A 14337-nucleotide genomic window follows, 5' to 3' on the forward strand; every position below is an offset into this window, starting at 1 on the left:
ACTCACACTGACTTATTATTATATAAGATTTAGTATGCTGATTCATAAATTTCCTAACATTTAGCATTTTTACGACTAATTTATGGGCTATTTATTGTTCTGATATCTAAACCTCACCTGAACTTTTACTAGGTTGCAGCTACTGCTGCACCCACACTGACTTATTTGTATATAAGATTTAGTATGCTAATTCGTAAATTTGATAAGATTTAGCATTCTGACAACTAGTTTATGGGCTACTTATTTTTCTGATATCTGACCCTTATTTGAACTTTTACTAGATTGCAGCTACTGTTGCACCCACACTGACTTAGTATTACATAAGAATTAGTATTCTGATTCATAACTTACATGAGATTTAGCATTCTGACAAATAGTTTATGGGCTATTTATTGTTCTAATATCTGACCATTACTAGAGCTTTTACAACGTCGATGTTTCTGCTTCACCCACAATGACTTAGTATTCCAGTATTTAGTTTTATAATGTATAACATACATAAAATTTAGCATTCTGACAACAGACTGACTTAGTATTATATAAGGTTCAGTATTGTGATTCATAAATTACCCAAGATTTAACATTCTGACTACTACTTTACAGGTTATATATTGCTCTAATGTCCTACCCTTATTTGGACTTTTACTAGGTTGCAGCTACTGCTGCACCCACACTGACTTTGTATTATTTAAGGTTTAGTATTCTGACAACTAGTTTATGGGCTATTTATTGTTCTAATATTTGATCCTTGCTTGAACTTTTCTAGGTCGCAGCTTCTGCTGCACCCACACTGACCTAGTATTATATCAGATTTAGTATTCTGATTCATAACTTACATAAGATTTAGTATTCGGACAACTAGTTCATGGGCTATTTATTGTTCTTATATCTGAACCTTAGTTGAACCTCTACTAGGTTCCAGCTGCTACTGTACCCACAATATGCTAGTCGTTTTTAGTGCTATTAAAGTTTTTTAAATGTCTTTACTATTTTGCATCTCAGGCATGTTACTAGCCCATGCTTAAATCAGAAGTTTGTGATTGTAAGAAGATTGATTTATTCAAAGAATCATTTTTGTTAATTACAAAAGAGACTATATGTATTGATTTAATTTAAAATGAGCCATTAAACATCTCTCTATGACATTCTAATAGTCCGCGAGCCCTGGTTGACGAAAAAAGGAGACATCAGTGCAACAAACATAACAGTGGTTTTCCCCTTTTTCATCAAGGTGGAGGATTGCAATTCTCCTGTTTAAGATTTTCTACCATGCTCATTCAAATGGTGTACTTTTCTATTTCGAATCAATGCCATTTTTGAGGGGTTTCAGGCATTGTATTCAAAATCATAATTAGTTTCTTTTCGTTGTAAGCCTTTAATTTTAAGATTAAGCAAAATATTAGTTACCATTCTCTGCGTCAGGTGGTGCTTTTTTATCATTAGACAGCTTTTTCCAAAACCGATTTTTTAACTTCTTGTTACAATGGGCTATGGTTTGCCTTTTACTAGGTTGTAGCTACAGCTTCAACTATGATACTGAAACACATGGTTGGTAAAGTTAAGATAAGTTTGAAGAGTAACCTTAAAGCCAATGCAACCGAGTGAATAGATTTAAAAATTGGTACCAAAAGGTCAGGGGCGAATCTCCAGAATTTTATTGGGGGGAGAGGGGTCCATATCTGGGTAGTCAAGGGGCTTGGGCTTTGTAATACTTTTTCTCCACATTATTGAGGGGGCAACTGCCACCCCTGCCCCCAAACAACACCCCTGCAAAAGGTTTGTAAAACTCTTAGCTGATAAAAACCTTTAGTTCGATTCTTTACTTTGCAAAAACATGCTTCAAATCATCTTCATATGGCTTCCTTTGAAATAAGGCAACATTTGCTTTACCATGAAGTTGTAACTCAAGCATTACACCTAAGTATGTTTAATATGAAGGGATAGTCAGGTGCGTTACTAATTAATATTTTTTTAGGGTGGGGGAATGGGTTTTACCATCTGGCTCTTCATTTTTACTGATTAAATGATATTGCTATTTGAAGTTGTTATTTTTATTTTTAATTTACTATAATGAATGTTCTTCTATTGATTTTATTTCATTTGTTTCTATCAGCCTATTTACCCAGTAAAACGAAAGTTGAATAGAGGTACCACACCATTATTTTTACCATCTCAATATATTTACAGATTGGCTGAAAACGCCGAGGGTCGTTCCCCCTCCCTATATGTAACGCCCCCAAGGATTTTTTCAGCCGACTCCTTGATGTTATCAAAATGAAAAGTATAGACATTAAAAAGAATGAGGATATGTAAATAATAGTTATACACAGATCCAATTCTTATTATAGTATAGTAAAATCAACACTTCATTTTGTCTTGTTATTTGGTCATTTTGTTTTTAATATGAATTTATGACAATTGAGACTTCTTTTCAGACACATCTACCTCAGAGTACCTGGAAGTACTTGTGGCATCTATATTTTCTACCCTGGCTATTATTTTCCTGGTCTTAATGTGTGCTTCCTGTCTTAGGAAGAACAAAGGACATGAGGTACAATTTATTTACTGAAATTCGGGTTCATATATTGTGACTATAACTAGATATATGTTTTAAGTATGTATCAGATTAATGACGCTTCCTGACTACTAAGGCCCTTGCATTGGCCCTGAAGTGCGTTACTGCAGCCAGATTTCATCTCTGGGCTTCCTATTATCAAGCTGGAGTTAACCTAATAAGCCAATACAGGTCATTTATCCCTAATTTTTTTTATATCGGATTAATGATGTTTCTTGACTACTAAGGCCCTTGTGCTGGTCGTAAAGTGGTTTACTGGAGCCGGGTTTCATCTCTGGGTCCAAGCTGAGGTCAAACCCACTGTGCTGCTACAGGACATTTGATATCCTTGAACTTCTGAAATAATTGCCAAAAAAAAATTTGTTGAGCTATATTCAAGAGGAAGATCAGCCAGAAAATATATGCTAAGCAATATTTCAATCATACTGATGTACTTTACCCTACCGATCCTTCCTTTGAGATCTACTTGGCAAGCCGTTCTCTGACCTGAAAAATCATTTTACTGAGCTGCATTCAAGGGGAAAATGAGCAAGGGAATATGTGCTAATTTTATTCCATTTGTATATGTGCTATTTATTCAGATATGAAAATTTTCAGCACTACAAAATTTATTCAGACAAACTCTTACAAACAAGGAAAACACAATTTCATTTCGGTTTCATTTCAGATAATGTAGAAAATCCTGTTTTGTATAAATACAGTTTTTCGAACGGCGTCAATGCTCTTTAAGCTCTATCTGAAAAAAATATTATATTAACTTTCAATATCTTACCAAAATTAAATTAGAGATACCTTCTAAAAATTTTATTTTAAACAATTATCACAAGATAACTAAATCAAGTTTTCTTTCTCATTAATTCTTCATTTAAATTTGTCATCTTCTTCGTTGACAAGTGGATCGTGTGTCCACGCATATTTTTTAACATCAAGCCCATGAAAATAATTTGACAAATTAATTAACAAAGCATCCAAGTGTTCAACAAATGGATTTTCGATTGCTTCTATGTTATCTTGGATGCGTGAAGTTAAGGTTATTATTTTTTTTTTCAAATTTGCCTTACATGTCTCTTATTTTATGAATGCTTTCACGTTGTTTTTCTGAATCAACTGATGCATCTTTGGCTCTTACATTAATTTATTCAAAAAACTTATTTTTTTACCTCTTTTTTTTTACCACTTCTCACTCTCCAATGGTAACATATTCATAACTCTGTAAGATATTCTGATCTTTGCAAACTAGGCCAAGTTAAAACGATTACATTTCAGTGTCATCTTTAGTTGTTGAATTTTATATAATCAACTGTTGTAATATTTTGTGCATCATCCTTTGTAAAGCTTGCGACATTTGATAGTAGTAAACAATAAAAAATAAATAATAATTTCATTTATAAATGAATCTTACCCGGAAGTCAAAGCTTTGCTTGGTCCCTGGTAATTTCTGATGTCAGTTTCAAAGCAGTACTGGGATTGAGACATGCAGAACTCAAAGGGAGGATCAGTAGGGTATGGTAGTCACAATGATTGAAATATGGTTTAGCGTACATTTTCTTGATGATTTTCCTCTTGAATGCAGCTCAAAAAATAATTTTTTAGGTCAGAGAACTGCGTGCCCTGCAGATCTCAAAGGAAGGATCAGTAGGGTAACTTGACTTAAGTCTCATTCGGCCTTGGTGGTCGTCTTGGGGCCTCTCTCCTCACGTGTGAATGTATTTGTCGCCTATGCTGCTCTCTGTTTTGTGCCAATCTTGGAAGACCAGGGAGGTTGCAGTCGGAGATGTTCTCCTTCCAGCGTTTTGGAGGGCGATTGTGAGGGCAAGAACCGTGGATACAACCTTCGAAGGCGATTTTCGGTAGTTGGTCGTTTCATTTGCGCTGGACGTGGCCAAGTCACCTGAAGTGTATTTTTGCGCCTCGATAGGTCTCATCTTTTTGTACATGGCATGGGTATTCCCTTTCCGGAAGTCGACCTTGCATTGGTCACAATTTTTATGAATGTACGCGGTTAGAGCGCGTTTGATCTTCTTTTCTGTTAGTCGCTTAAGATGCTTATAAATGTCTCTGCTTTTTTTGGTCTATCCTATTAGCGACAGCACACTTGTCTTTACACAGTCGAACGATTACATCGGTGATCCATGGCTTTTCAGAGCCATTAGTTCTTCCAAGGACTGTCCCGGCTGTCTGTATGAAGATCTTGGTGTTCTTGTCGACTAGGGCGTCTAAATCTATTTCCTCTGGATTCCTTGAAGAATTCTCTAAGAGGGTTTTGAGAGCCAAATCGAGATTCATTCAGTAACGGTTGCGAGTTGACTCGTCTCTCAGAAGCTCAGTACGGAATCTCGGGACTTTTTTCTGGAGTTTTGTCGCCAATTTCTGACGGAGGTAGAAAGATGCCATTACCAGTGTGTGATCACTGTCAAAGTCTCTTCCTGCAAGAGCGACTGTGTCTAGCGTGCTAGTTTTCCAGCGTTTCGGGTCGAGTTCATAATCGATGCAGTGTTTGATTGTCCCGTCAGGCGATCTCTACGTGACTCAGTAGGGTAAGGTATAATAATCATTTTGATATCAAAATGATTGAAAGATGGTTTAGCAACATTTCCTTGTCGATTTTTGATTTCACCTTGATTTTTGGCAATTATTTCAGAAGTTCAAGGATATCAAATGTCCTATAGCAGCACCGACGCAGGGACCTTAGTAGTCAAGAAGCGTCGTAAATTCTTAAATAATAAAAAAAATCCTTTAGCAGCACAGTGGGTTTGACCTCAGCTTGATAATAAGGGACCCAGAGATGAAACCCGGCTGCAGCAACAAACTGCACGGCCAGCCTGTGGTGGCTTAGTGGCTTTAACCTCAGCTTGATAATATGGAACCCGGATATGAAACCCGTCTGCAGCAAGACATTCAGAGTAATCCTTACCCCCTGTCCTTTATGATAAAGTTCAAGTTTGTATCATTACACAATGAAAAAAAAATTAAAACTACCGTTTCTGAAATGAAAGGAAAGTCTCAAAAGGTCTAATAGCTATGCCTTCAGGGATGCAAAGGCCCCTACAGCCCCGGGGCAAGAATTGTAAATTATGCAAAAGACGGATCTGCATTATCTTAAGACCAGCTGAGATTATTAAGTAGACACTTTCAAGCCATGTTCAAGGGGATGTTATAAAGCGTTGAGAGGGCTGCCAACTCTCCTCCCATGCCTTCTTTAGCTGCGCTTTCTCGAAAAAACTTCCGATCAAAATTTTGAACTATTTAACTTGTTCATAACAGTCTGAGGATTAAATATGTATTCCTATGGGGGTGACATCCTATGGGGGTTCCCTCCAAATATTTGGAGGGACACAATCAAACAAAATGTGCATACTAGTTGTCAAAAATACGTATCATCGTCATCTAAGGAACGGGTGAGGATATTAAGTTCAAACTGACAGGGTATACAGAGAGGGATGTTGAAAAGGGATTAGGGCTACACCCCTCCTCCCCGTATAAATAGGTAAAAGGTCTAGCAACTATGCTTTCGGAAATACATTTCCCACTAATGGTGACGTTGGAAGGATTATAAATTATACAATTCACCCTTTTTGTAATAACAGGATTTTTTTTTATACGGCAAGTCGTGTGCCGTTGCAAAGCTTTAGTGGGTCAATATTTGGCAGCAGGTATATATCTTTAGTATATATATATATATATATATATATACACCAACACCTAGTTGGTGGGGGCGCTTCGTGCCCCCCCCCCCAAGCGATATATATATATATATATATATATATATATATATATATATATATTATATATATATATATATATATATATATATATATATATATATATATATTATATATATATATATATATATATATATATATATATATATATATATATATATATATATATATATATACTAGCTGTTGGGGTGGCGCGAAGCGCCACCCCAACACCTAGTTGGTGGGGCGCTTCGCGCCCCCTCCAAGCCCCCCCGCGCGCGTAAGTTGTTACGCGCCATTGTAGTTGTGTCCCTGTGTCCCACCTGTGAATTACATTTAGACCTTAGATCCTCCTGTGCCGCCAGAGACACCCAGGGCATCCACGAAGAGCCGCCAGTCATCCCGCATCTGCGCCGCTGCCCAAACATCTTCCCACTGGGGCTGGATCGTCGTGTGGATGCTCGACAAATCCCTTTGGTAGGTGCGACGCAGCGTGTTCTTGGGTCGACCTCTCCTGCGAGTTCCCTGGGGTTGCCACTCTAGGATCTGTCTAGGGATCCTGTCTTCTTTCATACGGATCACGTGCCCAAGGTATCGCCATCTATGTTGCCGGATGACGTCTGTGACCCTGGGCTGGCCTAAGATAGAGCGACTATCTGGTTTGTGACGTAATCCCTCCAGTCTATGTTCAGGATCCTCCGAAGGCAGTTGATTTCGAAGGCTAGGATAGCCTTCGAAAACCTGTGAATAGAGATATATATATATATTTGTATATATATATATATATATATATATATATATATATATATATATATATATATATATATATATATATATTATGTTTTTAACTACGTAAAAAATGCTAATATACAACATTCTTCGCTGTCCCATTGTCTATGCATATAAATAGATTGTTAGGTTTACTGACTCTTGAACATGCAACATATAATTGTCCATGGGAAAAACAATCCGTATTCAGATCCATACCTCATTATTCTAATGATGTGTCCCTGTGTCACAGTCGTCATTTATATTCCCTGTGTCCCGGTCGTCATTGTGTCCCGGTGTCCCAGTTTGTAATTTCTCTTTCAGTTTCCCGGTCGTCATTTATACTCCCTGTGTCCCGGTGTCCCGGTCGTCATTTGTGTCCCGGTGTCCCGGTCTGTAATTTCTATTCGAACAATCCCTGTGTCCCGGTCGTCATTTATATATCCCGCCTGTGCTTCCGGCGTCCCCGTTGTAGTTGTGTCCCTTTGTCCCGGTCGTCATTTATATTCCCTGTGTCCCGGTCGTGATTTGTGTCCGGGTGTCCCAGTCTGTAATTTCTCTTTGAGGTTCCCGGTCGTCATTTATATTCCCTGTGTCCCGGTCGTCATTTGTGTCCCGGTATGTAATTTCATCAGTTGACAAACATGACGTCAGTCGACAAATAACTTCATGACGCATACAGCTCAATCCTTAAAATGACGTCAGTCGACAAACATGACGTCAGTCGACACACAAACATGACGTCACTCGACAGACACAAACACACAGACAACTTATTTTTATATATACAAAAGGCCCTGTCAAGATTGTGGCCTCTATTAGGTTTTCCATTGTTTTTTTTTACGGCAAGTCGCGTGCCATTGCAAAGCTTTGGTGGGTTGATATTTCTTAAAAGTATTATTGGTACGCCTATTTCTAGTTGTAGCACGTGTGGTGGAAACCCTGAAAGATCCACGGAATTTAAAAATTCAGATGGATAATTAACCGCTTCATTTGGTTCCAAAACTGTGTCGACTGACTTGTAAAGGACTGCCTGGTCTCGAATCTTGGTCAACAATATTGTTGATTTCGTGGACGTCTATATTTTTGGGTACGAGAATCGCTCTTTCACTTAGCCATTTATTATTTTTATAATTTTTTAGAATATTCGGAAATACTTTTTCAATCAATTCATTTTTGGACTTCACTAAATTATAGAAATCAGCAGGTAGTTGTATACGTCCTGAAATTGAGTCTACTGGGAGCTTTCCGTTTCCGATTGCCAGTAATTGATCTGAAAATGTTTGACCAGAGTCATCGTTTTGCAATCGGACACGCATATTTGTAGTTAATTTTAATGTTTTTACGTGTGCCCATAAATTAGAATTTTTCAGACAAGCATTCATTTCGTCTGCAGGAGTTGATCTAGGTATTATCGGTAACGTTTGCCTGAAATCTCCCGCAAGCAATATTAATGTGCTGCCAAAGGGTTTCGACTTTCCTCGCAAATCTTTCAAGCATTGATCCAGAGCCTCGAGCAATTTTTTGTGTGCCATTGTGCACTCATCCCAAATAATAAGATTGCATTGCTGCAATACTTTACCCATCCCAGATGATTTGGAAATATTGCACGTGGGAGTTTCTGTAGAATGCAAATTCAGAGGCAATTTCAAAGCGGAATGAGCAGTTCTTCCACCAGGCAGCAATGTTGCGGCTATTCCGGACGACACAATTGCCAACACTATATCATTTTTGATCGAATTGATGCCATAATCAGTTTTATCACAAACGTTTTACCAGTACCTCCTGGCGCATCCAAAAAGAAAATTTCTCCAACGTTGTTATCGACACAATGCATTATCGTATCATAAATGCATTCAATACAGAACTTCTATCACTTATGAAGTACAATTGTAAAAATTTATGATTCTCGCCTGAGAATGGCACGCTTTCTGTTCTTTCTTTCTCTATCAGCCTCAAGCCTGTTTCCTTGCTGTTCTTTTGATTCCTCGGCACGCTTTCTTTTCTGACTTTCTCTATCAGCAGCAAGTTTTTTGGCATATACTCTTTGAGCATCTTCCTCGGCTGTTGCCATTGTAAGTTCATCAGTCATTTTAAAGTTAAACATTAATATATTTCTACGTGAACGCATGTCTTAAATATCTTTAATGACGTCACCGTCATAGCAAAAATGACGACAACTACATTCATGACGTCAGTCGATACAGAAACATGACGTCACCTGACAGACAGACAACTTATTTTTATATATCTTACTAGCTGTTGGGGTGGCGCTTCGTGCCACCCCAACACCTAGTTGGTTGGGCGCTTCGCGCCCCCCCAAGCCCCCCCGCGCGCGTAAGTCGTTACGCGCCATATTAGTTACGCACCATTGTAGTTGTGTCCCTGTGTCCCACCTGTGAATATAGATAGATTTATATATGTGTTTCAAACTACGTAAAAATTGCGAATATACAACATTCTTGGCTTTCCCATTGTCTGTCCATATACAAAGCCGTATGTACTAATAATGACGTCATATGCAAACGCTCTTTTTACAAACAAACAAACATGCATACACACAACTCGTTTTTATATAGATAGATAGATAGATAGATAGATACAATACAAATTAACTACGTAAAACTTGTGAATATACAACAGTCTTCGCTGTCCCATTGTCTGTGCGTATAAATAGATTGTCAGGTTTACCGACCCTCAAAGATGCAACATACAATTGTACATTGGTAAAGCAATCTGTATTAAGTTCTATACCGCATTTTTCTAGTGATTGCCCTTGAGCTTTGTTGATGGTGGTTGCAAATGCTAATCGAATTAGGAATTGCAATCTTTTAAATTGAAAAAGCAGATCCGTTGGAATCATGGGAATGCGAGGAATAAGAACAGCCTCACCCTCATAAGGCCCTGTCAAGATTGTGGCCTCTATTATGTTTTCCATTGTTTTTTTTACGGCAAGTCGCGTGCCATTGCAAAGCTTTGGTGGGTTGATATTTCTTAAAAGTATTATTGGTACGCCTATTTTTATTTGTAGCACGTGTGGTGGAAACCCTGAAGGATCTATGGAATTTAAAAATTCAGATGGATAATTAACCGCTTCATTTGGTTCCAAAATACAAATTAACTGCGTAAAACTTGCGAATATACAACATTCTTCGCTGTCTAATTGTCGCTGCATATAAATAGATTGTCAGGTTTACCGACCCTCGAACATGCAACGTACAATTGTCCATGGGAAAAACAATCAGTATTAAGATCAATACCACATTTTTCTAATGATTGACCTTGAGCTTTGTTAATGGTGATTGCAAATGCTAATCGAATTGGGAATTGCAATCTTTTAAATTGAAAAGGCAGATCCGTTGGAATCATGGGAATGCGAGGAATAAGAACAGCCTCACCCTCAAAAGGCCCTGTCAAGATTGTGGCCTCTATTAGGTTTTCCATTGTTTTTTTTACGGCAAGTCGAGTGCCATTGCAAAGCTTTGGTGGGTTTATATTTCTTAAAAGTATTATTGGCACGCCTATTTTTCGTTGTAGCACGTGTGGTGGAAACCCTGAAAGATCTATGGAATTTAAAAATTCAGATGGATAATTAACCGCTTCATTTGGTTCCAAAACTGTGTCGACTGACTTGTAAAGGACTGCCTGGTCTTGAATCTTGGTCAAAACAATATTGTTGATTTCGTGGACGTCTATATTTTTGGGTGCGAGAATCGCTCTTTCACTTAGCCATTTATTATTTTTATAATTTTTTAGAATATTCGGAAATACTTTTTCAATCAATTCATTTTTGGACGTCACTAAATTACAGGAATCAGCAGGTAGTTGTATACGTCCTGAAATTGAGTCTACTGGGAGCTTTCCGTTTCCCATTGCCAGCAATTGATCTGAAAATGTTTGACCAGAGTCATCGTTTTGCAATCGGACACGCATATTTGTAGTTAATTTTAACGTTTTTACGTGTGCCCATAAATTAGAATTTTTCAGGCAAGCATTCATTTCGTCTACAGGAGTTGATCTAGGTATTATAGGTAATGTTTGCCTGAAATCTCCCGCAAGCAATATTAAGGTGCTGCCAAAGGGTTTCGACTTCCCTCGCAAATCTTTCAAGCATTGATCCAGAGCCTCGAGCGATTTTTTGTGTGCCATTGTGCACTCATCCCAAATAACAAGTTTGCATTGCTGCAATACTTTACCCATCCCAGATGATTTGGAAATATTGCACGTGGGAGTTTCTGTAGAATGCAAGTTCAGAGGCAATTTCAAAGCGGAATGAGCAGTTCCTCCACCAGGCAGCAATGTTGCGGCTATTCCGGACGACGCAATTGCCAACGCTATATCATTTTTTGATCGAATTGATGCCAGAATCAGTTTTATCACAAACGTTTTACCAGTACCTCCTGGCGCATCCAAAAAGAAAATTTCTCCAACGTTGTTATCGACACAATGCATTATCGTATCATAAATGTCTTTTTGTACCGACGTTAACTTGGAAATGTTATTTTGTACATACGACAATAGATCACTCGTACTGTAACTTTGTTCACGATCCAATTCTACACATGTCGAAACAGCAGCGATACGGTTAGGTGAAGGCATTCCCAAATCCTGAAGAGGTTTGTTTGCCATACTTACGCACAAATCTTCTATAACAACTAAAGTGTAGTTATAAATTTCTGATGTAAAATCAAAAGTCATATCTGACGTCTCTAACTGTTTTCGATGAAGTATATCTTCGGACATTTTTGACTTATATTTTTTCCATAACTCTGTAGGAGCTGATGGAGAGCAAGTTGTTAAAATGATGCCAAACAATGCACGAATTTGACTTGGGGTTGACGTTTCGCACGCGTCATTGATGCAGTTATCCCAGTGTTGGTCATTCTCCAATAAATTCAGAGCTTGGCATGCACTACGGTAAGTGTCATGTATAGTACCGTTTACAGTTCTCAAATACTCAAAGAATGTCGGACCGGGTACATTCACCAAAAGCAGGCGTAGAAAGAAGCATTCATGTTGATTGGGGTGAACGGTGTAGAGTCTTCCTATCGTGGTATCTTTGAAGATGGTAGGTTGGCCGTCGACTGACTTACCCTGTTTTCGACGTTCAAATACTTTATTTTTAGTATTCCACGTGTAATACGAAGGCACTTCAGTATACAGCAGTTTTTTTGCAAAAGAATCATTTTTGCAAAGCGAAAAAAAGCTGTTAATGTTGTATCCGGTGGATTCAGGACTCTTTGTTGCACGTTGGTTTCCGTGAAATAAACACGTTGACCATTCTGTAAATGTACCGCTAAGTGAACAACAGCTGGACTACGTTCATGTATCGGAAATGAAAGAATTCGCCAAACAGCTTCATTACTGCTTATGTATCTTCCAGCCTGATATTCTACGATTTCATCGAAATCTTTGATTTCGGACTGCAAGCCAAAAACTGCCATGTCACTGCCTTTGTTGACGTATTTACATATGTATTTGATTGCCTTTACGGAGTTACAGTATTCAACGTTTATGTGTGCATTAAATGTTTTTGATAATAATGGGGAATATGGAACAACCCACTGGTTATCTACTTCGATGGTGGTACCGTTACGCTTCTTTATTATTGCTGTTTTACCGCCATCTTCAGTAGATCTTCTTCTATATTGTGGGTAACCATCATTGCCAGTAATTGTTTTGGGTACTAAAAGTCGAGGATATTGCTTTGTGCACCTTCCTTTGGCCATGCATGGTGAATTTCCGTTCAGTGCACCGCAAGGTCCATGTATCATATTTTTTACAATAATATCATGTAACCCCTTATCGACATTTTTATCAGGTATTTCAGCGGAAATCACATCATCAATTTCGTTCGAAGTAATTTTTTTATGTAGCCAGATTAGTATATGTGCGTGTGGCAAACCTCGTTTTTGCCATTCCACTGAGTACATCCAGCATCGCACTGACCCAAACACTTCATGTTTTACAAGGTAGTTTATCAGTGATTTCAACTTTTGCCGGAAGACACGTGCCGTAATGTCATGCCTATGAACCGCCGATTGTCCTTGAAGTAAAAGCTGCAGTATCTCGTCCCAAGATTGATTACATGTAAATGTAATAAATAAATCTGGACGACCATAGAGACGAACATACGCAATAGCATCTTGAGCATATTCATGCATATGACGGGGACTGACAGCATATGACGAAGGTAAAATTGTTAATCTTCCAACGTTTGTGGTATTACCGTCATTTATAACTGCATCTCGCAAATGAATGTATTGTTCAGAGCGGAGCTTGGTCTGATTCAGCCGGATATATAGCAAACGTTCTGATTCAATTTTAGCATACATATCCACAACAAATTGGTGAAACAATTCACGGCATTTTAAAATATAATTTTCTTCATCCTGCCGAATCATTAGTCTATAGGAATAATAATGCATTGCACTGCATTTCTTATTCATTTCTTTGTTAGTGGCTGGATTCATCAATTTAATATTAAAGTGATAGCCGTCGGCTCCATCCCAAAAAATGATAGGATATTGTAGGGCATCGTAGCATCGATGAGTTTCAGCAATTCTTAACAACTGAGCGTTTCGCTTATGAAGAATAATATCTCGAGGTAAAAACTGATCACCGACCATAACGATTGCCACTTCGTCGATAGTCGGAGCATTGTATCTACGCACATGTTGGCCAGGAGGCGTTTTGTCAGCGGAAATAACAATTTTATGCGTATCAGTAGGCATCAAATCGATGGCTGTTTTGAACAGACGCACTAAATTATTATTTTCGTGGAAAAGATGTTGCAATTGGGAAACGATTGTCCTTTCAACGTTGGGAGAAATTTCGCAACGTGCATTCAATTCAGAATTTCTATCACTGATGAAGTACAATTGTAAAAATTTATGATTCTCGCCTGAGAATGGTAGAAGGGACCCTGCTTTATGATAAATTTGCCCTTTTACTTTGAAAGTAGACATAAATTGATCTGGATTTTCGATTTGGGCTCCAAACGACGTCATTTGGAAACATGAGTTGTATTGTCTGATTTTTGACAAAAAACGCTTAGATTCTGACGTAGTTCCAGTAAGGAAAGTCTTCAATGGCTCTGGTGGTGCAGCCAATAGAGGAAGTTTAACTTTTCCTGAGGCGCAACACATTCCCATTGTTTCACCATTGAATTTCAAGGCCTTGCAATAGGGACAAATTTTAGACATTGTCCCGATTTGAACACATCTACTCAAGCTATAATCATCGACTGGGTTGTACCTGAATGCCAGGCGATAACTTTCAGGTTGCTCTGAT

General features: G+C 38.2%; 1 protein-coding gene across 1 annotated transcript in view; it reads left to right on the plus strand.

The window, feature by feature from the left end:
* Positions 1–14337, plus strand: part of LOC136038197 (uncharacterized) — a 122755-nt gene that overhangs the window by 6236 nt on the left and 102182 nt on the right. Inside the window, exon 2 of the mRNA XM_065721277.1 lies at positions 2436–2551. Within this exon, the coding sequence (XP_065577349.1) occupies positions 2436–2551 (116 nt within the window). The remainder of the gene's footprint in view (positions 1–2435; positions 2552–14337) is intronic.

Source organism: Artemia franciscana, chromosome 17 (assembly GCF_032884065.1).
Source record: "Artemia franciscana chromosome 17, ASM3288406v1, whole genome shotgun sequence".
Classification (NCBI taxonomy): domain Eukaryota; kingdom Metazoa; phylum Arthropoda; class Branchiopoda; order Anostraca; family Artemiidae; genus Artemia; species Artemia franciscana.